The sequence below is a fragment of the Plodia interpunctella genome, chromosome 9 (assembly GCF_027563975.2).
Source record: "Plodia interpunctella isolate USDA-ARS_2022_Savannah chromosome 9, ilPloInte3.2, whole genome shotgun sequence".
NCBI classification, from domain to species: Eukaryota; Metazoa; Arthropoda; class Insecta; order Lepidoptera; family Pyralidae; genus Plodia; species Plodia interpunctella.
The window spans coordinates 3,889,417-3,913,532 of record NC_071302.1 but is presented as its reverse complement, the minus strand read 5'-3'; the positions used below and the strand labels follow the sequence as shown (position 1 = coordinate 3,913,532).

Sequence of the window (24,116 nt, the reverse complement as noted above, 5' to 3'; positions counted from 1 at the left end):
ACGAGAAGGTTGGAAAAATTAAAGGTTTTAAAACATTCAATTAAGTAGTTACATAAAGAATTAGTACTTAGGGATTGTCAGGGAATTAAATTTAATAGGTTTACTATCACTAGGTCCTAGAGCACTGATATTTTAATTATTCTCCAAAGAGCACCTGAAGAATATTTCGTCAGTATTCGTTAGGTGCTATTCGAATAGGTGCGCGAACGGAATAGCTTATTAATATTTTATGGTTGTATGTTACTAACGACTACCTTTTTGTTACTTTTGTAGACATGTTACGAATTCTCACGAGATTGCCATAAAGTAGCTACTTCAATTTTCGCAAAGTGGATGATTAAGAAATTACATACAGTCCTATAAAATATATACTTACTCGTGAATGCCTATCTCAATTAAATAAGCTTCGAATAACAGTCATGTTGAATCAATTTCAAATTGTGTTAAAAATAATACGACAAATTTAAAAAGTTAAATCAAATTTTATTCGAGTAGTTTTTGATGTAACTATTTTCACACATTTTTAAGTAAATTCATGTGGGTTACATATATAAATATAAAAATAAAACCGGCTTGCTCATAAACACTTGTGGTTTTATTTGACTTGCTTGTTCTGATTTAAACTACATTTAAAATTAAAATTACCTGCTTTCAACAATTGAAATTTACTGGTAAAATATAAGATAATTTCATCTTTTTATTACTATTAACAATGAATAATTACAATTCAAAAACAGAAGCATTTTCATTTACAATCAAGGTTAGTCTTGTGCATTTTATATGTCACTAGCGACCCGCTCCGGTTTCGTATGGGTACAATATTATACAAGTTAAACAAATAAACATATACACCTTCCTCTATTCTTTTAAAACTCGAATCAAAATTGCCGTAAGATGATTTCTGCCGAGCATGGCGCGTAAAACTGCTTCTTGTCGTATCAAAATCAGCAATGCATTTACGCTCAATTTACGTCCAAAATGCCCGACGTAAACACTGTATTTGGTATACAAATTTTTCAATAAGTATTATTCTTGTATATTAGTTACCCAAAAGAAACACACTGATAAATAAGCAATTACCGTGATCACGGCTCAATAAAAACCGGATAAAAATCAGGACTACATAATTTAACATTATCAATACACTTCTGCAACCAATCCTTGCTGACGTGTCTAACAGAATCTGGCACTCTGTTCCTCAACTTCTGCATTTTCTTAAATTTTATAACATCATTAATATGAACAACAAAATCAACGTCCATACATCGTACAGATTTATCCACAGATCCGCCATATGCAATCCAATGTCTCTCAAAATGGTTTCTTTCTTCTTCTGGGAAACTTATAAAGTCAGGGAAAAATCCGATGCTTATATTTTTGAAAGGTTCAGGTAGAGGATTGTTTGGATAGCACTGTATTCTTACTCTTTTTTTTGGCTCAGTTTCTATTTTCACTTCACTGTCTTCTTCATCTGACTCACTCTTTTTAAGAATGCTGTCTATTTTTTTTGGGCTTCGATTAGATTCTTTTCTTTTTTTCTTCGGTGTTTCTGTTTTAGCATTATCTATTTTACGCTTTTTAGATACTGATGGGCTTACTTTCGATTCCATTGCATCAATGTCATCAACACTAACATTGCTTTGGTCAGAAGAACTGGTTTCATCGATATCATTTTTAGATTTTTCTGCAATCTTTTTAAACATTTTATCTATTTTTCCTTTAGCATTTTTCTTCTCGTTAGCCGGTTCGTTGGAATCACCTGCCAGTTTATTCAATAGTGAAACATCAGTTTTTTCTTTCGACGTCTTGAAAAGTTTTTGGAGCTCTTCAAAATTGGTTGCGGTTTCCCAGTTTTTGTCGTCCCGTATTCGCGTCACTCTCGGGAATCGAACCGATATACCCCCAGCAGTGTGTATGTTTGCTTTCGTTATTTCCGTACCTGTGAAATAGTCGATAAAAAGCGTATAAATTGCGAGTATATAAATAAATCATTTGTTTACATAGGTTGTGAACCAGATAAAAATTTAGCTAGTTAATGAACTACATCTTCTTGCCATTGCTATACCAAATATAATGGTCAAGATTATTTGATAAACTCCCAGTATTACCAGCCAAAAGGACACAGCATCCTCATTTGTTCTCTACTCCTTACAGACTTGACTGTAACTAATGTATTATGTCAAAACTCGTGGAAGAATATATAGTCTAAGATGTTAGTACTGAAAAGTTGCTAGTATGTTGTTACAAGTAGGTAACTAACCGTAATCAATAATAACGAATATTCAAAATTCAAAATTTCTTTATTTTTTTTTCTCCACAATCTAAACATAATACAAACTTTTAGTATAAGTTAAGTTAAGTTACATTGTTTAATTTATTTTAAGAACGTGAGAACTGGTGTCTGAACTAAGCAGAGCTTGTATCTCAGTGATTTCGTACATTGATTGATGATAAATTGATAACGAAAAATATTTACTAATTTCATTAATAACTAGCTGTTGCCTGCAGCTCTGCCCACGGTTAGCTTTGGCCTCGGATCTAGTCTAAATTTCATCCAAATCGTTTCAGCAGTTTAGCCCTGAAAATTCTCATTTATAATATTAGTATAAAAGTTTGCTTGTTTGTAAATCTTTATGGCACAAATTACACATGTTAAATGTACACACACAACAAGAAGGTAAATATACAATGACGGGCTTATCCCACGATGTGATCCCATGAACTATAGTTTAAGATTAGTACCTGTTATTTCCCATACAGGCTGCTTCTTCGGATCCTTAGCCACAAAATCTGGCACCATACCCTTATTACATTCCAACCACTGCGGCAACCTGTTGTAATCTTGGGAAATCTTCTCCATCAACGGTGATAACTCCTTTTGCAGCCTGTCCAACGTGTTGTCGTCATGTCCGGTGTGGACTTTGGTTACTGTCAGCCATTTCTTTCGACGAGCGTCGTAACAACCCATCAGGAATACTGACATCATACCGCCTTTTTTGCCCGTACCTGAAATTATAGTTAAAATAATTTATTTATATTATTCCCACAAAAATTACAAAAGGTCTGCATATAAATTAGATCAACATTGTGTAAGAGTGGTGCTCAAATGTGTGTGGCTTTCAGGTGAAGGTCTTAAGTTCTTTGCAATACCACATCAAATTTTTAACACTTATCTTGTATACCTACTTGCATGCATAGGATAATTAGTAAGAGAGGTGCTCTGACACAGTTTAGCTTAAAATATGTAAATTTATATAAAATATATTTTGTTTTATTTTTTATTGATCACACTTGCATGAAATACTGTTTTATTATTGTGTGTAATCTAAAATTTTGCATTGTACATAATAACAAATTAAGCTAGACAAAGAGCTACATAAGAAATATATATAATTTACAAGCACTTACCAAACCAAGCGCCAAGGACTACAAGATCGGCCGTATCAGCCATGGCACCGTCAAACAGATAGTCTTTCTTCACCTTAAGCCAATGTCTCTTGCCAGGCTCGTACGGAGACTCCAGGTCTTTGAGAACTAAGCCCTCCAGTCCTAATTGCAACACCTGGAATTTTATAAATCAAACATTTATATATTTGTATGGCAATTTTGACAGTTTTTCATTTAAATTATAGTTGTAATACATATAAGTAAAACATTAATTCTTCGATGTTACTTCCAAAGGTAGTTGAACATATGGAATATATTTACAATACTAACTGCGCCCCGAGGCTTCGCTCCCGTGGGAATTTCGGGGTAAAAGTACACTCTGTGTTATTCCAGGTTTTTATATATTGACATATATGCAAAGCTAAAATAGGGTTTGGAAATAAAAATTAATACAAAGATACAATACTGCCACATTGGTTATTAAATAGCAACCATATTTACCTAGTGTAAAATATTAAAAAAAAAATAATTACCTCAGCAATCATCTTAGCCAAATCTGCTGGCTTCCTTATTAATTTCTGCTCTGAAAGCATCACGTGATTCTTGACCTCACTCATATGGTCCTCCAGTAATTCCCTTCTTTTTCTTATTGGAATATCAAGCAATACTTTACCATTGTAATACAAAATATCAAACACAAACAGACAGACCTGTGCATCTTTGAACTCAGATTGCTTATGAACACCTAACGTACCAAACGGTAAAGGTTTCCCTGTATTCACATCAACCATCAAGACTTCTGCATCTAATATCAAATCCACAGCTTCAGGGAAAGCTTTTGGCAAATAATCACGAAAATGACTGATTTTATGAGGCATTACAGGTTTTAAAGCGCGAGAGAAATATCTGAAATGATCACCTTTTTTATGCACCTGGACTCTTTCACCGTCATACTTTATTTCAGAAAACATTCCATTTGGACATTTCTTCATGGCCATTTCTACAGATTTGCATGCCTCAGCCAACATCGGGCGTACAGGAGTCATCAAAACTATTTTAGCCAAAAAACTATCACTTGTTGCATCTTTATGTTTCACTCCTGTGCCCTTGCTTAAAACCCTGTCTAATATAATATCTAAATCTCGAGATGTTTGATAAACATTGTAAGCATCAGGGTGGACACCTTCTAGTATATGTTTTGGCCCTGCATTAATTCGCAGGTCACCTTTTATCAGCCGCATCAACATCATAATATCATTTTCAGTGCATTTATTCACAATCTTCTTGAAGTGATGAATTTGTTCTTCTTCTCTTGTAAACTTAGAAAGACCTTCTAAAAAATTGTCCACATCATGCACTGTTAATATACTTTCAGAGCTTGGTTGTACATACTTGGACTTTAAAAAGAATGTTTTAATTGTTTTAGCAACATCGCCTTGTTCTAAATCAGTTAGCATGTCATCGTGGTCTGTGCCAAAAATTTTTGAAAATAATTTGATCAATTGTTTGCTTTTGAGATTGTAAACACGCTTAGATATTTGTGGCAGCAGTAATTTACACCACATACCTAGATCTCCCTTAAATGATTCGCCATCTGTACCTTTACGAAAGAAAGTATTAACAATAGCTGTTTTGTCTGTATATGCATCAACTTTTGAAATGTTTTTGCATATAGTACAGAATGTTGAAAATTTATTGTCATCAGTATTTATTATGTTATCTTTTTCTTTTGAATCTTTTTTGTCGATGCTATCACTGTTTGTAATTACTATATGTTCATTTTGTATTACCTTAGCTGTATATTTGCCACTATTTTTCTCAGCATACAACTTTTCCATTGAATTTATTTCCTTTATGAGAGTTTCTTGATCATCTTTGCTCAAAGTGTCCCAATTGCCAATGTCGTCAATAGAATCTATGCGTTTTGTAGCTGGCCGTTGTTTCAAGAGCATGTTCATGAAGCAGGAAACATGATACCATGATTTCATTTGTTGATTCTCCCCATATGGACTTGCCACTACTTTGGCCAAGCGTAATTCGCCACTGGGGCAATTTATTTTACATAATTTACATGATGCCCTACCTCCTTTAGCTCGGTCTACATAGAAAGGTGTAAAACCTGACATCGCGAACTAATAATTACCAAAATATTTCGCAACGAACAATACAACTCCACTCACTAATAAGTAAATTTCCACATCTTGCCCCACAATTTTCCACATGTAAAAACACTAATGTTAACTAAAATAAATACACAGAATATCTAAGTAATATCATGGTTTGAACTCGTGTTTAATTATGGTTAAATTGAGCATTTATTAGTCGATAAACCACAAGAATTAACTCATATTTGTTTTGTTTCCCTATTTGTATTGTATTTTATTCCCAATGTCAAATGTCAAAATGACATTTGACTGCAATGCCGCGGGATGTAGCAAAAATAAATATAACGTTAGAATTACATTTTAACTAACCGATTGCCGAATAATATAAAAACATATTATGAAATATACAAAATAAATATTCAGCTAATACATATTTGCTATTGATAATAAGAAATAATCCAAATTGTGAACCTAAAAAGCCTTCTGTACTTTAATGTCTTATTCCATTGCGCGTATTCGTACGGTTATAATGAGACTCTATCGATTCCACCTCACTAAAACACGAAACATGCGCAATGCGCGAATTGCGCAATATACACATGTTTCATGCAAGATAAACAATAATACTTCGATGACGACTTAAATTCCTTGTTCACGTACAGACTTGTTCGAGGCTAGTCTGTTGAATTATGTAATTAATCAACTGCATGCATTTGTTATCAACATATTATCATACAGTAAATATGCAATATGATAAAAAAATTGCACATTATTAGAATACAGGTGAATTCTCAACCCCATCGTTACTACGAGTGAATTTGCAATTCTTAAAATGAAATTACAGTAGGTACATACTTATTTTGGTACCTATTGTACTTAATATACCTTTTCGCATACAACTCCTCTGCAATATAATCAATAAATATGTGTGGAATATCCACTGGTGACAAATTCAGAACTACTTTCATTTTACAAATACTTAAATTAATAAGATTAACACAAGTATTGTTTCTTTATTTTCAGCGTCATCATGCCACCAAGAATTCAGCAGTGATGGGTCAAAACATGGCACCCTCACATCACCGCATTACCCTTCGCCATATCCACCGAATACACATTGTCACTATGAATTCTTTGGTAGAGGAAAAGAAAGAGTTCGATTAATATTTCAAGATTTCTTTTTACATAAAGCGGAAGATGGATCAGTAGAGTAAGTACCTATCTATTATTATTTATGATTAATTACTAAACATTTTACTTAACATAAATTTGTCTGCTAGCAGTGTAACAAAAACATGTCACGTAAATTTGATCTAGCAAACATTTTTTTTTGTTGATCTATAATCAAATAGTATAATTAGTGGTATCATACACCTTTTTGAAATTTTAAATCTATAATATCGCAAAAAAAAATCTTGAATTACCTCTAAAAAATCTAAAAAATCTTCAATTACCTGAGGTATTTATTTTGTTCACAAAAAACAGGAACGTAGGCTAGATTTATTTTGGTCTGGTCTTAGATTAGATTTATTAGTAAAGTCTTCATAAACAATTTGATTGTAATGAATGAATTAAGTAAGTACCTAAGTGTAATAATTTATATTAAGTCTTCGACTAAAGATATTATTTTTCAAATTTCAGTTGTACCAACGTGGATTCCTTACAAGCATTCGTCAATGTAGATGGAAGGCTTGAGAAGGTGGAGACGTTCTGCGGCATCAACCTTCCGAAGCCAATCATGTCCAATGGTCCCAAGCTCATGCTGGAATTCCGGGGAACAAAGTCTTCAAGATATGCTAGGGGATTTAAAATATCGTATTCATTTGTAGAAAGTAAGTATCAAACACAAGGTTAGTGGAAGAAATTAGGGGAGAATTTTACTAATAAGTAGTAGACAGTAGTACATATCTATAAGTGCTGACTCTACCATAGTAGAGTTCAACAATAATATAAACTAACAGTTGCCCGTAGTTACACCCTCGGAAGCCTATGTTTGGCCTCGGTTCATTAACTATATCTATCCAAATTTCATCAAATCAATCCAGTGGTTCATGGATATCCATGAATATCTAAACTATCCACGAATATATAAACTTAAATCACATTATCACTTTGTCAAAGTAGGTACATACTATATTCGAACTAATGGAAATTGAAGAACCCTGTCAAAGAAATACTTAGTTGTTCACAATATTCGTTATTTGTTATTGAGAGTGTTATTAACACTTGTGTTAGTTTTTATTTACGCAACCTAAAGGCTTCTGGCATTACAACATTATATATAAACTACATACTAATCATAATATAAATGCCACAATTTTTATATTGTTTTTTTTTTTTTATTTTTTTTCTTTATTTAAATCTTTTTAAAAAATATTTTCAGATTTTGGAATCACCACAGGGAGACAGCTGAAAGAGTTCCCTTGCGCCTTCGTGTATAATAGTAGTGAGTCGCGCAACGGCACCTTTGCCTCACCCAATTCACCGGGACCATACCCCCGTGATACAGAATGTACATACTTCTTCCACGGGGGAGAGACTGAGAAAGTCCATCTGCACTTCACTAGTTTTGACGTCGAAGGAGTTTTGCCGTATGTATCTATTTTTTTCTCTTAAAACTTTTCTAAACACTACTGTGAAAAGATACATAACCTACTAATAATAAACTCGTATCGATCAACTTTTTTGGGACAAGACGATGGTTATAATCTAATCTGGCTTTATTTTTTGCACTATGTTAAAAATTTAACTTCAAGTTAATAATAAAATTTTACGCATTACAGATGTGAAGCAGTGTCAGCTAGTGATTACGTTGAATTTTCTAACCACATGACTGAAGACAATAGATACGGTAGATATTGTGGTCAAATGAAAGAATTCCACGTGGAGTCAGAAAGAAATTTCTTCAAAGTAACTTTCAGGTCTAATGACCGTTTAGATGGAACTGGGTTTAAAGCAATATACCAATTTTTAGAAGTAACAGATGAATATCGAGCACCAATGCAAGATGTGGCTTCGTGCTCTGTGTGTAAGTTCTATTTCACTTCGTTAACTTCGTTACATTTCATCCAAGATATCATTTAAGAATGAAGCAACTGTCAGAAAACTTGATATAAGGTAACGAAGAGTTAAACGACTCTTATCACAGTAATAATTAACACTAACAAATGAGAGAGAAATGAGAGCACTTGTCCTGCAGTGGAACAACCAGTTATACAATTTTTGTTCCGTCTATCTATATTTATTCGAGTGTATGGTACTTCCTAACGGGTAGGTGGGTAGCACTAGTATTTTTGTACTGTACGTACACCATGCATTGTATTATTTATGCATTGAAACAAGATACTAAGCGTTAAGTACATAGCATATAGTAACAAAAACTCATAAGCTATTTTAACTTGAGCACTACCTGTGTTTTGGTGTACTATTCTCGATGTATGGATTAAAGTACAAACCTATACCATAGTAGCATGTGGTTTTGCCCTAGAATAGGATCGCTCCATATATATTTCCAAGGATTTCGAGACGACTAAGGTACACATAGCTTAAGCTGCTCATAGGCAATAATACAGGGTGCGTATAAGCAGCAACAGCGTTCTGATGGCTATTGCCAGTGATCCTCAGTGTCCAATTATGTGGGCACTGACGGAAAGGATTGAGTCCAAATTAGTTATTAAGTACTAACATAGTGTTAAGTTCTGTACTAATATTTCATGTACTTTCGTTGCCTGAAATAAACGCATTATTATTATTAATAGCATTATCAAGACTGGTTAACGACAGGCGGTTGATTGTAAAATCATAGCAAGTCTCAGGATATTTTTTACTTTGACTCGAGCTTCGCGACGTCACAGCTCGAGTCCAAGCTGGCTGATGCGGAGATAAGATAAAGATATATGACCATTGTGATGCTTCTTGCTTCCTCATTTTAACTCAAAATATTATATTCGACAGGTATAGTTGGCCGCTTCCTGATGCTACTACCAGCCACATTAGCTCAGCTGTATCATCAACTATATCATTAAATAATAAAGTGATATTAGATTAATTAAATAGTTCATAATCCTGTATATTTTGTATAATAGTATGTGCCATACACATGTAATTAACTACGTAGGAACGCAATATTTTCTATAAGATTATGTTTAAGTTTTTCTCTATCAACTACCAACTAAAGCAATACGATATGAAACACAATAAAGATTTTATTCAAGGCACGTCGTAACAGTGAAATTAAAATATTTGAAATTATTGATTTTGTGTTTTATTTCTACTGCTACTCCCACATTTTTTTAATTGCAAATTTTGAAAAATAAAGACAACCTAAGTATACTTTTAAACAGATCTTATTTTAGATTGATAGTGATGTATCGTTGAGTTAGCATAATTATTATGGGATAGCCAATTCGGGTATTGTACCACTATATAGGTAGTTATAATATAAAGTCGCTTACCGCAGTATGTCTGTCTCTATGTATGCTTAGATCTTTAAAACTACGTAACGGATTTTTTTACAGATAGAATCTTGAATACTTTGTCTCTTAAAAAATCAGTTTAGGCGTAGATTAGGTAGGTACTAGAAGTATTGTCTAATCTTTGGTTATAATATATATCATATAAATATATAGGTATCTAATATTTTTAAAAAATCAATATGTGTGTTGTAGCTATTTTATTTATATGCTTAAATAACAGAGTTGTATATGAACCACCGAAATAAAATCTTAGTTTAAAGAGTGAAAATGAAATAACGTTACAACATGAGATAAGGATTTTTTTATAACGTTTCAAAGTATCGGGACTAGCCACTGGAGGACATGATATAATTGAAGAATCGAATAAATTATTCAATTAGATTGATTGTGAAAATTAGACTTTTCTTTTGAAATAAAACTTTTCTACGACTTATGATTTGATTTAGGTATAGATATAATAAGGTGGTAAACAAAATACCTACACAATCAAAGATTTTGGACAAGGGGTACATAATGTAATTTTATGTTTTTAAAATAAAAATAAAAGTGTTTAAGGAAGATAATGACTTTTATCAAATTGTTTCCTAATTAAACTTCAAGGACAAACTTACTTTCGCATTAATAATATTAGTTTGGATTGGGATTGTTACGAGGGCCTAATGTTAGAATTCCCTAATCGAAATCTAATTTAATAGTGTTAAGTATATACTCGTACATAGTCAACAACATGTATATAATTTAATATTATATAGAATTATTTAAATCTTTGGGAATAGAAGTGACTGCCATCGGTTCACCCACACACTTTTAAAAAAGTAAGTATTATTAATTTGCACTACCTACTACGTAATTATAAGTGCCAACATGAAATGAAGAGGAATTTTCGAATAAATAGGTTTTTGCCTTTTTGTATAATTGCTTGTGGAGATTAGTCGAGATACCATAGTCGCATCGTGTTACCTACAATATGCGTACGATAAAGCAATATGATATTTTAAATCAAATAAAACAATCATGGCTTATCTCGGTAGGAGATTTACTTTAGCAAGATTTATAATATGATTATAAGCTCTTTGCAAAGATAAATTAAGTCTGACATTTTCTTCCTAGGGCGCAGTCGATTAAACTTTACCGAGGCATTGCATAGCATGATTGCAAAACTGAAACTCCTTGTCCCTCTAGCTCTAGTGCAGCAGTGCAGTGCAGTTGAAGTTTTTATGTTTGCGCGTCGACAGGTGCCCTGGCGTTGTAATCGAATCAAATCACACAAACCGATTTGGTTGGTTCACTTCACTATTGCCCCCTCCCTCTCCGTCAGTCGGGGTTCGTTTGCCGCGTTAGAAGGTTGTGTTGCTGTTCGCGCTGTTTCGGCTTCGATCCGCGTAACTTTTTTTACGAAGTTGTGACACGAATTAACAGAAATCACGTTCGATTATAGTGAAGTGCAAGAACGGAGTATTATTGGACTTGTTTTAAGTGATCCATCGTGTGGTACTGTGAGTGTGGTTTTCGTCACAGGTGTCGCATTCCACGAGGGACGCCGACACAGCCTCCGTAGGTACTCGATATTGTGGGCAGGTGATCCGCTGTACTATTTGACGTGAGTATTAACTTTCATTACATCCCTGTATGTAAATATATTCGTGATGATAAAGAAAGTCTGCCTTAGCCTGGGTCAAGTAACAGGCGTGCCGGTTTTACGACTTTATGTTCGCGTCGCCGCCGTCGTAGTCATACTCGTAGGTATACTATTGTATGTACATAAATAGAAATTGGCCAATATAATCTAGGAAGGAAGATGAAAGTTTCTGTAGTTCAAATAATATTACGTAGATACCCAAGTATGTAGCTTTACATGCTACGTCAGTCTAGCTAGATTCCTATAAGAATCATAGGATTCTTAGATACCACAGGAGTATGCCACATAAAATCATTTTCCTAGTTATCTATTTAACCTAAAACTACCTATCCAGAGAAGCTGTAGAAGCTTACATTGTCTCAAAAAATATGAAAATAATGATTAAATCCTTGGCAAAGCAATGAAATGTTGACATGGTCCATTTTGTAGTCTAAATCTTTAGAAGATACGGCTGTTATTTAATGACCAGCTGCTTGCCTAACGGCGAATCCTTTTGGGAATATTTTTGTCTATCAGCTGTGCCTTATCACTTAATCGTGTCGTAGGTACCTACCTATATTCTTTTGTCATCCATGGGAGAAATAAATTAACTGTTCTAGGTATTTCACGACCGCAATGCTTTCAACACTAGTCTGTGTTAGCCCTAAAGTAAGTTCGAGATACTAACTCAACGATACTATATTTTATAGGATTAACTTTATCTTTTAACACCACATTGTAAAAAAATGTGAACATGTTCTGAAAAATACCATTTTCCATCTTGAATTTTTCCGGTCCTCGAACCCTCCAGTGTCCGGCATGATGGCCATTGACCATTAGGTATTACAAATATTTCTCGGCTACAGAGGTTGTATAAATCTTTGTAGGTATGGTGTATGTATGTAAATATTTTCATGTAGGTAGGTATGTATTCATGCCGGCAGTGCTGTCTAATGCCGGCTTCACACTATCACCACTAGAAGCAGAGGGCGAAGAGCGGGTTTGCATTCTCACTCCTCACCATCGAATCGATTCGAAGTGTGACGCAGCGAACCAATGACATTGCAGTGTCGTTGGGTCACAATGGCGCAATGTGATTGGTTCGCTGTGTCTCATTTCGAATCGATTCGATGGCGAGAAGTGAAATGCTAACCCGCACTTCGCCCTCAATTCACTGAACTTGGCTGCATACATTGCTGGTTTCTCATTACTGCAAATAAAAGCACTCATACAACTGCGCAATATATTCGCGTCTCGCGAATTTCACGCGGAATCTGTCTGAGTTCGCCAAAAATGTGTAGCCGGCATAATACTTGGCCCGTGGACTGGACAAGCTGTCGAATCGTGAGCCTTCAATATGGACGTATTGAAGACTCACGGTTCGACACAATCTGCCTCATTTAACCTTGAGTTTCGGCCCAAAATCAAAAAGTATCCATGGGACTATTTATTTTCCAGTCGGGGTTGGTCGCCAGTGCAATCATTAGACGGGTGGGAAAATTTCACCTAGTTGTCAAAGTCAAGTACAATGCCCTTTCGATATAAACTAAATTATATATTGCATCTATTGGACAACTAGGCTTTCAAGATTAGATCCTATCGGTACACCTGCGTCCTGCACATATCTGACTACTACGTAGGTTTCCAATTAACTCACAATTTGGGTGGGACTCTTAAGATTGGGAGATTTGGGACATCCTATCATTGTCAAGCTATAAAGCAAGGTACCTATGTACCTATATTATTTTTCTTTTATAGGCATGTTCTTCAAAAATAACTAAATCGCTTGCTGGCTCCGCTTTTTTTATGCGGTCCATAATGCGCAAATGGCTCCAAACATGGTTTGCACTACCTTTGGTTAAAACCTTTGCACCAATCTATAAAAACACTACATGATACTATCTGCAAAATATATTTCCTACCTATTTATCTCGCATATCCAATCCAAGTATCTCGTCAGTTATTCTATTGTTTTTTTTTTCTAGAAAGAATCAACAAATAATAATAACAATGATCACAATAACATCAACAAGATATTGATGGTCGGCTGACAATTAAAATGATCGAGCCTATTGTTCTTGAAATTCGGTATAATCCTATATCCATTGTGCCCATTCGATTGTTTTCATTTTTTATTAAATAGTAATCAACTTCAGAACGTCCACCTCGAGCTAAACTAATCAAGGTTTTGCAAATGTATGCTGGTAAAAAAACATCTCTCTCTTCCCAACTTCCTATAGGTATAGTCGATTGCATATCAAATTCTTAACCTAAGGATAGGTATATATATCCTAATCCTTATATTTATAAAACTAAGTCCCCTGCCGCGTCTGACTATTCGCGATAAAACCAAGATATGTATAGTATGATTCCCGAGAAAGATTTAGATGTATAATTTATTATGTTTTTAACCGCATTGTTACTACCTTTTATTGATTAGCGCGCTCCACTTACAGTTACAGTTTACAATATCAATCTTATATTTTCTGCGAATATTTGACATACCAAATATTTAGGAAAAACAATCCAGCAGGTCTTATTTTGCTTAGTTAGTTTGAAAACCAATATATCAGAAGCGCTGTCACAACTAGTTAACGCTTAAGGCTAAATTACAATCACCGATATTAAATTTACAACAACTTGCACTATGATTATGGCGTCGCAAAAATATTTCACTTTTATTTCCACGACACTACTATTACACCATATATTCTGGACCTATCGTACATTAAGATTCCTGTAGGAAGCACGTAATGATCGGTTTTGCAGGAAGTAAAGGCATTACACATAAAACAAGAGATCGTAAAACATGTTTCCTATTAATTACGCGCGCTTGATGACCTAGTCTCTAAAGACTATCGTATAAGGTTTAAAATTGTCTGGCACAGCACAATTAATCCAGAAATCTATTGGGGATTACATGCCGCAGATAGTGAAGTATAATTTATAAATCGAGCGTAGAATGTACCGTAATAGTGCAGGTGGTACCTAACCTAGTAATCACTCGTAAAAATTAGTAACGCTAGGACAAAATGAGTAATTTGATATTGATTTGTTCAGCATAAAACCCCACTACGCTTTGCAGTGATAGAAATTACAATTAGGTATTTCGCAATTTAAAACGAACGAATTAGATTTGTTATCTTTTGGCTCAAAGAATCAGCCTTATAATTCAAAGAGGAATCGCTGCTAGCATTTTGGGCACTGTGTCTGGAGGAGACGTGTTAGACGAAATTTTTAGCTTGTAGAATATTTAATTGTAACAAATGAATTGTAATTGTATGAAAATTAACAGTGGATGTGTTTAGTTTTATTATCTTGATTATCAAAGAGAGAGAGAAAATGTTACCACCGCCAATATCAAATCGTGTTTATTCATCAAAAGTCATCGAACTCTGTCCTTATTATTTCATTTTCCCAGTCAATTAACAAGTATACGAAAATCACAACCTTTTGTAATGTAAATTCTCAATGATACAAGTGACTGCTTATTTAATTGTTTAGAACTTAGAAGAATGGACTCACAGGCCGTACAGATTTTTTGGTAAATTGAGCGAGACGGTTTCCGCTATGACTTGTGATTTAATTTTGAGCAATTAAATAAACTGCTTATAAATATAAATAAATTTAATATTTGTCTTTTTTATACGAGGGACGATGGTAATGTTTGGTCGTCATCATAATCATTTATCATTTCAACTCACTAGATGGCGGTAGGTAGTAGTAAAAGACACGTCAGATAATTTTTAGGGGACTTGAATCCAGTGTTAATAATAACATATTCGATAACAAAGATTTCCACCCACTACACTGCTGGATATAGGTAGACCTCCCTTCCTCCTAAGGTCCGTTGTCAGACAAATCCTTAGGTTTCCCGTTAGTCAAACAATGTCGTTCGTACTGCCAAATTAGACTTTCCGGTCTCGGCCACAGATTTAGTCCCGAAAACAAAATAATATTTGAAATAATAATTATTTATTTCAGAATCCAAATCTCAAAAAAATATTAGAAACATCTGTTAAAATGATGTCGTGCCGAGTCTTGATGATGAAATAATGAAAAAAAAAAGGTTTTTTAGTATATAAACTGGTTTTGCATTCAAATGAAGTCATCACCGAAGTTGGAAAGGTTAGATTTATTAATTATTTATCTTGTTTATCTGAGATGTTATCGTACGTTTTAATTCCATAAATAAAATTTTGTTTTCAACTGTATTTCATATAATTTATTTAAAAAATACCTTCAATTTTATGGCTTTCTGTGAATGTAACTTTTATTTTTCAGATACATCATTACATTAATAAGAATTTTAGTCTCGGGGAAGTTTAAATTGTTTGAGGTCAGACTGAAATCAAACGTTTGTAAATGACTCATTTTAATTTAATATGTACATCACATTTTGATCAAAATCATTGTAGCATTTAATTCAGAAAATGTACACATTTGAAGTCGTATTCTAAATTATATAATGCATTTTTATCCGAATAAAGAGATCAATTATATGCAATATTGTTTTGCGTTACACAACCACGTAATATATTTAATCATAGTGCATTTTATTGTTCTGTCAAGTAGAGGCCAGAATCATACTGCCCTTGCACTATATTAAATTGCACACGACTCTTGCTCAAAATAAATGCATTATTAATCCTAATGCAATTATTTATTGTTGACGTTAGTATTATAATAGAAGTCACGCTTAGTTATTATTTATTATTTAATGTCATTCATACATAGTACATAGACTAAGGGCTAAATCGAGATATTTGTTTACAACATTTTTCGAATGGCTTATCATTCTTAATTTAATCAGATTTAATAAAATCTAAAATCAGTGTTAGCAATTAACACAATCCAAAAAAATAAGAATTGAATCAGAATCTACTATATGTGTTTCACCATCATTAAGCAAAGGGCAAATAAATTACTCAAAGTAAAAGTTAGTGAAAATTTTCATTACTACTGCACAACACTATGGGTATGATAAATACGCAATTATAACCTTTAGCGTGTCGCAATAAGAATGTTGCAACAACATCGTGATTTTGTATTAATTATCTAATTTGTCATCCCGTTCGTGTAGTACAAGACCGTAGTCGCAATAAATATAGTGGTAGGTGTTCTATGACATTTTAATGGCAACATTATAAAAGTGAGAGCCGGCAATTTTTATTTAATATTTTTGTGAGCATGCGTATAACAACACCCAATCTCTGATTCAATTCAATTGAAGTCATACGCACTAAATTTTTTTTATTAAAAAAATACAGATAACAAACAAAAGAAAATAATTATATTCTGAACATCGATTATTTCCAATTCTCCACTTCTTTTTGATTCGTAATGGCTATTCGAACGGTATTTCTGTAGGCGAAGTGCGTAGCTTTTCACTTCTCACCATCGAATCGATTCGAAGTGAGACGCAGCGAACCAATGATATTGCAGTGTGGTTATCGTTGCGTCACAATGGCGCAATGTGATTGGTTCGCTGTGTTTCATTACCCCTCTGACCGCTGTTATCTGTTATTCATCCTCCATTTATATATACCATATATATATATAGTCTATTTACTATTAACATATATTGTTAAATAATATATATTTGATATTTTCCACGTCGCGTCGCATCGCGCCGCTTTGTATCAACGAGGACAACTCGTTAATAGATAACCTATCTTCAACTATCATGATTTATGCCAGGCACTAGGACTCTTAGCTGAGTACATATAACGACAAGTGTCCGGTTTGTCCGTACCACGTATTGGAAGTGCTCACCTATCTAGCGCATTTAAAATAATATGCAGCCATAACGGGTTTGAATCTACGTCTAGATAAACAAAAGCGATTGCAGATCGTGATTTCTATAATCTCTGTTATAATAATATCATGAATAACAGTCTTATAACATGCTCAATATGAATCGCATTATTTTAGACTTTTGTAATAAAGTTTATTGGGATTTATAATGTCGCTCTCATCTGTGCTGAGTGCACTTTCGGTTTCTTAGGCAGCTATAAAGCGTCGGAGTCCACAGACCCCTTTCTAGTTTTCTCAAATTCTTAATTATCAGACCACAGTCGGCATAGATTTAATAGTAGAAAGCCAATTGATTTTTAGGTCTTAACTAAATGTTACCCGCTGTAGTTAGCGTTTATTAAAACCATTCTAGTCGCGTCTATATTTCTATATTTCTCATGTTTTCTATATTTAGAAGACAAAGACAAACATTATTTATTTGCATTTTTTTTTACAATGTGGTGTTAAAAGAACAGCTTAATCCTATAAGTTTCACCGTCTACGGGTATGCAAATTTAAATTTTACCATTGCTGTCATCACACAAAACCAAATCGAATAAATAAAAGTAACTAAATTTTTATCTATATCTATCATTAAAAAAAATCGTTCAAATTATAATAACATTTATCATTCAGCAAGGACCTGAGGTGCTTTTTAAATAAATTTAAATTCTGATCTTTAATTTGTTGTGGAAATATAGACAGCGTGAGGAATGACTTTAGAGCTCACTTAGCTACAAAGACAGTGACAATAATTATTTTTTTCTTATTCTTTTTTGTTGATCTATTCAGAACACGTCTTAGTTTTTAATATTCGGTAATAAAACAAAAACTACAAAGTACGAGAATAACAATTAAAATTCCTTGGCATCAATCATGGCGTTTTTATTCGTTGAAGCTTTTAGGTTAGTCGCATTGGTATTTTAAATCACCTTTTATTTTTAGAATTTGTTATCTTTTTAGTTGTTATAGTGTTAACGATGACTACAAATATATAAAAAATGTCTTGTTTCTTTTCGTCCTAGAATAAAATTGCAGCAATGTTTGCTGCGCCCTCGCAGGGCGTCACCTGTACTTACTTATTATCTATGTAACATCTAACATTTCCACTTGTGACATTGCAATAAATAAATCTGAATCTGAAATTATTACGAAATCTCGATGACATACAGTTACGTCTATTTCTACAAATATTGTATTAGGTAAATGAACTGTCTAGCTGTCTGGTGTTAGTCTAAGGATGTGCACACCAGACTGAATTTATATTAGGCTTTCTCTCTCTCACTCACATTTGGCCGTACTATCTCTTACTTATAACTGATCTTTTTTTTGTTGCTACCTTAGCCTGCGGCTTCATCTTTGAAAGTACTCATTTTGGCTTATTTTTTTTCTTGTATTTGTACATAAACAGGTGGAATATACCCCCATGTTTAAAGAGATCCAACAATACAAAAAGATATTAATTAAATTACATACACAAAAAACAATGTTTGAATTCCAATATTATCGAAAGCATCTTACGAAGAATTCTGCGTAATCCATAATGTGGGCAATAAAATTACGTGCCTTCATACATTTGTCATTATAGGACCGCATTATGCAATCACAAAATATAAATAGAGCAGATGTCATCCTTTCTCTCTTTTCTCATCTTCGCAAGTTCTCGGTTACAATTACGGCTGTGGCAAACAATAAACCTTTATTATAAAATAACCCTTTTCATCATACATAATAAGCGGTCATACAATCTGCGTCAGTTAAAATGTTAACTGATTCAGATTGTATGAACGCTTGCTTGACGTCAAGCCTCTGGGAAAGTGGTTGTTGCCTACCAGCTCCCTTAGTCGCCTCGTACGACATCCACGGGAGGATATGGAGTGATACGATTCTAGGGAGGAATCACACCATCCTTATGTTACAATTTATTTTCTCATCTAGGATTAATTGCGAAGGAAAGACACCTTTATGCCGTAGTCCTAGTCATAGCGGTGAATTTGCAATGAAATTAGATAGGTGATGTGCTGTCAACTGTGGCAGGATCTTTGTGTAATGTCATCCAGAATTTATAAAGAAAATGCCTTATGAAATATCGTAGCTTTTACATATACAAATTAATGAAATATGATTTTTTTTTACAAAGCTCATTGTATGAATTACAAACTGTATGATATGAATTCAATTACTATAACTATTAATTTACGTAATGTATCTTAGACGGTCTGAATATGAAACTAGATAAGTGTTAAACTAGTAAGTGTTGTAGTTTCTGTTCTTTCCATAGTTTATGGTGAAACGTATCGCTCGAGATCCACATTAAGAATCATTGTCCATCATTACTCTCAATTTGATCGCCTTTTTCTTGGCTTGAGATAATTTAAATCATCGAGGTAGGTAAGACGAGTCGTTCCATTCAGGTAAGTGCACCAGTCAATACCATTTCGGTTTAAATACCTTTTTTTTAGATAGAACCCCTTCCTATCGACTTCAATTGCAACGTATTAAGAAATTGTTTTCTGTGAATATGTTTCTTGGTGGTCCATGAGGATGAGCATCTCCGACACTAGCGTGTTTATTGTAAAGTAGACTTAAAAGAAACAACTTAAAATCTCAAACTTCAATTTCCAATCAGTTGATGATTAAACTTGATGAAACATCTCGACACATTGGTACAATATAAAAGTTTTTACTTAGTTTCACCTGTTCCAATGTTAGTTTGTCTGTCTGTAATCATATCTTGCAAGTTAGATTTCCAGTTATACTAATCCTACAGAGTTGAAATTTCCCACGTCACTTCAGTTTCCATGACAATTCATTATTATGTTTTGTATGACCTGTTGGTCCACCCAGTATCGGCTCCTAACGAGGGAACTCCTCAACGGTTTACAGCACGGACATGAATTTTTTTTGTCAGGCATTAAATGCCACAAGTTCTCTCTGACGCCTAAAAAGCTTATGGCAAAAATGACATTTTTGTAATAAACTTGTTAATTATTGTTACGCGCTTGATAAATGTATGACATTTAAGTAAGTCTCACTTAGATTATCTCTATTTTAGGTATATGTCCTGTATTCAATTCAACTGTCTCAAAATATTACTTCGTATATAAAGTTCAAAAGCTCTCGTGACTTATTATTTACGTATCAGAATTTTGTACACTCAACACCAGTTCTCAGTCACACCTATTCTGAGGTTAAATTAAATTGATATTGTGGATATTAATATACTGCGGTCTGTACTAAGACATGCCTTTTAAAGACAATGCTCCAGGTTAAATTATATCCGACTTATAGGGTCAAAATATGGTCGCAATTGAGCTTTCCACGTAGGAGGCGGGCTTGTGTCAAAATGTTCTGAGTCCGGAATTCAACGCACACGCAATACAGCCTGACATTTTATTGTTGTTGAAATTCAAACTAATAAGTGTAAATCTTAGTCATTGTTTGATAAAGTAGGCACTGAAATGGGAAATATCGAAACTAACTTGAGTCAACAATTTAGCATTAATGCTGTAAATGTCAAGTAAACTAAAATCTTTTTCACACTATCACAACCTATACACGGCTGCCGGTCAGGCGTAATCATATTGAATATATTTTGTATTTCATTTTCGTTCTCTTTTTAACTCCTGACGTAAAAAGAGAGGTGTTATAAGTTTAACGTGTCTGTCTGTGTATCAGTGTGTATGTCTGTGGCATCGTAGCTCCCAAATGGATGAACCGATTTTCGTTTAGTTTTTTTTTGTGTCATATATCAGTGTCAAACATCGGCTCTAAAATCGGTTCAGCCGTTTTAAAGTTGTATCCAAATGAATATTGAAAGTAGAGGGTTTTTTAATCTAAGTCTAACAAATAATTATATGTATACTTATCATACATTTTTCACTAAGGGTTGTCATTTAGTGAGAAACAAACACTATACACAGTGTTTCTTATTCCTTTTATACAAAGTACAAAGTTGCAATATCACGTAATCAGTGCTCACGCAAACAAAATGCGATAAAAGCCAATTGAAACAATTCTACAACTTTTGTCTTAAGTTTTGCAACTCTTAAGAAAAATATTGCAATGCCTCACAACACTATGACTATATTGTTACAAATAAATTTTGTAAACACTTTAATATAACTTGAGTATAACGACCTCTTCTCTAAATTAACCTTAATTTTTATCTCAATTAAATAGTTAAATAATGCAAAAGAAATCAAAAACTAGTTTATCGATCGACAATAGGAATGTATAGACAATGTGGAGATAGTTGTCGACCTTACGACGAGGACGATAAGTGGCGTGAACGAATACTTTTACATGGTTTTTTGTACTAGAGCACATGAAACAAATTATTCCAAGGTTATATATAAAATGAGGTATTTTTAGCTTCAACTTATATAAGACCCCGTAAACAAAATAATATAAACATATTAGGATAAATCACACAGATTGAGCTAGCCCTAAAGTAAGTTCGAGACTTGTGTTATGGGATACTAGCTCAATGATACTATATTTTGTAACAAATACATATTAAACATCCAAGACCCGGGCTAATCAGAAAAAGATAATTTTCCATCGTGACCCGACCGGGGATCGAACCCGGGACCTCTCGGTGCTTGCCTCTGGGGCAAGCACTTTACAACTGCGCCACCGAGGTCGTCAAGATCGGTCAACCTGTTATAGGAGTCACGTGAATAATATTCCCGAGGCAAAGACCCTCGAAACGACCCCTTCCGGTGAAGGAAAACACCGGGAGGAAACCTTCAACCTGGCTGACTCTTTAGATCACTAGTATGAATGAAGTGAAGAAGAAAAGTAGGAAAGCAGACTCTGGGCTCCGACCCTTAACGGTGGGTGATGAAAATGGAACGAACGAAAACGGCCACATAAGAAAAATTAAAGCCCAATATTTCTCAATTTCTTTCCGAAAAATTCGAAGTAAACCAATCTAAGTTGGATTTGCACCAAACTTAGGAAAATGTTAAGTTTGCAAGCGTGACGTAAAAGTAATTTAAGATACCAAATGCCAACTTGAATAAAATCTGACACCAGTATTAAAAATTACACATACACTACTACAAATACTTTCAATAACATACTCAATAGAAGATTACTGACGATGTTGGAAAGGTTTTATTATGATTTTATAAAAATAACTCCGTCATACAAAATGTACGTTATAAAAATATCTAACTCCGTCTTATTTGTAAAGTAAAACGATTTTTTTTATTATACGCTAATCTGCGATGCTAACGAGCTTTCTTGTTTTTTTTTTAGTGTGCATTTAAGCGAGTGTACACGGTTAGAGTAACTAAAGCACAGCACTAAGTTGTCGTGGTCACGACAAGCTCCTCTAACATATATTTTTTTTAATTTCCGCCTCCTTATAGTAGTTTTCCACAAGGCTGTGGGTCGTGGTCACGACTATTTTGGCAATATAAATAAAGTGTTTTTACATTGCCTTCTCCGTTTCACACTTAAGTTGATAAAAATAAATATCAACTAGACCGGGATCGAGGGGTAGTTGACGACAGCTATATGAATCAGATTGGTGCACTAATCGATGTGGCATGAGTTGGTAGTATTAGAACCTGAGACCTTTCGGTTCAAATGTTGAAGCATAGGACCCCTAACCGTGTAAACACGCTCAATTTTTAAATGTGGGTGTTATTACAACCAGCGTAGTGTTTTTTACCTCATGCCGCTATACATGTTCGCTGAGCAGTTCGCGAGCTCTGGCAGATTCAACTTACATTGCTGGCTTTTTATTGCGTTAAATAAAATCACGTACCTAAGGTTTATTCATTCGCGTCAGCATCTGTCTGATGTCTGAATTTAGCGATAGTGTATAACCGGTATTACATCAATAGACGATCTCATATTATGGAAGAAATAAGCAATAAGCAACTTAGCACACCCGTATCAAACGTAAAGCACTCAACTTATACGCTACCAAATGCTTTTGACATTAATATAGTTAAGTCTACCTTGCTACTACACTATACTGTTTACTCGTGTACACGAGGCTTTAGTAATTCCAAGAACTTACGTTCCTATAAAATTATGTTTTGGCACTTCTAAGAATTGTATATTTTTATCTTTTATCTAGACAATTCATACATAGCCATGTTTTAATTTCATACATTCGTAAGGAACAGGTTACATTACATATATCAACTAAGTTTGGCATTTTGTTTTCGTGCAGTATGTGCCCTTGCCCCGACACGGAGTAGCTGTCAAGAGTTCTATTGATGTCTGTGACAAATGGTTTTGATCTGTCAAAATGATTTTATGTTGTTATTAATACATAAAGTCGTGAAGTCGTCTTAATACTATCACACGTAGAGGTACAGGCTCATATTCCCGTAGTTTTTCACCGGCTTGACATGTAGTTATATCACTAACTTATATATTATGCACATTTGTCCCTGTTATACTTATTTATTAAATCTATACTATGTTTATTAAAAAATCTTAATATTTAATGAGTAGAAAGACCTTTTCTCTTTTGTATGGCGGCGTGGCCAAACATTTTACCTTACATATTACTAGCTGTGCCCGCGGCCTCGCTCCCGCGGGAATTTCGGAATAAAAAGTACCATATGTGTTCCAAACGTGTACCAAATTTCATAACAATCGGTCCAGTACATTTTGCGTGAAAGAATAATAAACATATACATACAAACAATCTTTCGCATTTTGAATATCAGTAGGATAGGATAAAATAAATACCTCTGCCGCGTGTCG

At 34.0% G+C, this 24,116-nt stretch overlaps 3 protein-coding genes across 4 annotated transcripts in view; 2 read left to right on the top strand and 1 right to left on the bottom strand.

Moving 5' to 3' along the window:
• Positions 1 to 9,747, top strand: part of LOC128672219 (suppressor of lurcher protein 1-like) — a 226,255-nt gene extending 216,508 nt beyond the window's left edge. For both annotated transcript variants that reach the window (XM_053749220.1, XM_053749219.1), the window contains 5 exons: positions 6,516 to 6,702; positions 7,134 to 7,324; positions 7,876 to 8,083; positions 8,276 to 8,520; positions 9,447 to 9,747. In XM_053749220.1, coding sequence (XP_053605195.1) covers positions 6,516 to 6,702; positions 7,134 to 7,324; positions 7,876 to 8,083; positions 8,276 to 8,520; positions 9,447 to 9,517 — 902 coding nt within the window. In that variant the 3' untranslated portion in view covers positions 9,518 to 9,747. The remainder of the gene's footprint in view (positions 1 to 6,515; positions 6,703 to 7,133; positions 7,325 to 7,875; positions 8,084 to 8,275; positions 8,521 to 9,446) is intronic.
• Positions 463 to 5,801, bottom strand: DNAlig3 (DNA ligase 3). Its single transcript, XM_053749218.2, has 4 exons — positions 3,921 to 5,801; positions 3,409 to 3,562; positions 2,743 to 3,006; positions 463 to 1,939 (listed from the first exon to the last, which is right to left on the bottom strand). Exons 1-4 carry the CDS (start codon positions 5,511 to 5,513, stop codon positions 1,086 to 1,088), a joined length of 2,865 nt encoding a protein of 954 aa, XP_053605193.1. The 5' UTR covers positions 5,514 to 5,801; the 3' UTR covers positions 463 to 1,085.
• Positions 9,748 to 11,256: 1,509 nt separating the features above from the next.
• Positions 11,257 to 24,116, top strand: part of Cad99C (Cadherin 99C) — a 138,848-nt gene continuing 125,988 nt past the window's right edge. Inside the window, exon 1 of the mRNA XM_053749364.2 lies at positions 11,257 to 11,567. The gene's annotated coding sequence lies outside the window, so the exon portion shown is untranslated. The remainder of the gene's footprint in view (positions 11,568 to 24,116) is intronic.

Bases quoted from the DNA above. Each gene is read 5' to 3' on its own strand.
- DNAlig3 (XM_053749218.2), bottom strand. From the start codon at position 5,513: ATGTCAGGTTTTACACCTTTCTATGTAGACCGAGCTAAAGGAGGTAGG. The intron at 3,563-3,920 runs GTAATTATTTTT...ATAAAATTCCAG, and splicing joins TGGCTAAGATGATTGCTGAG to GTGTTGCAATTAGGACTGGA. The intron at 1,940-2,742 runs GTACTAATCTTA...ACTATTTCACAG, and splicing joins GCCTGTATGGGAAATAACAG to GTACGGAAATAACGAAAGCA.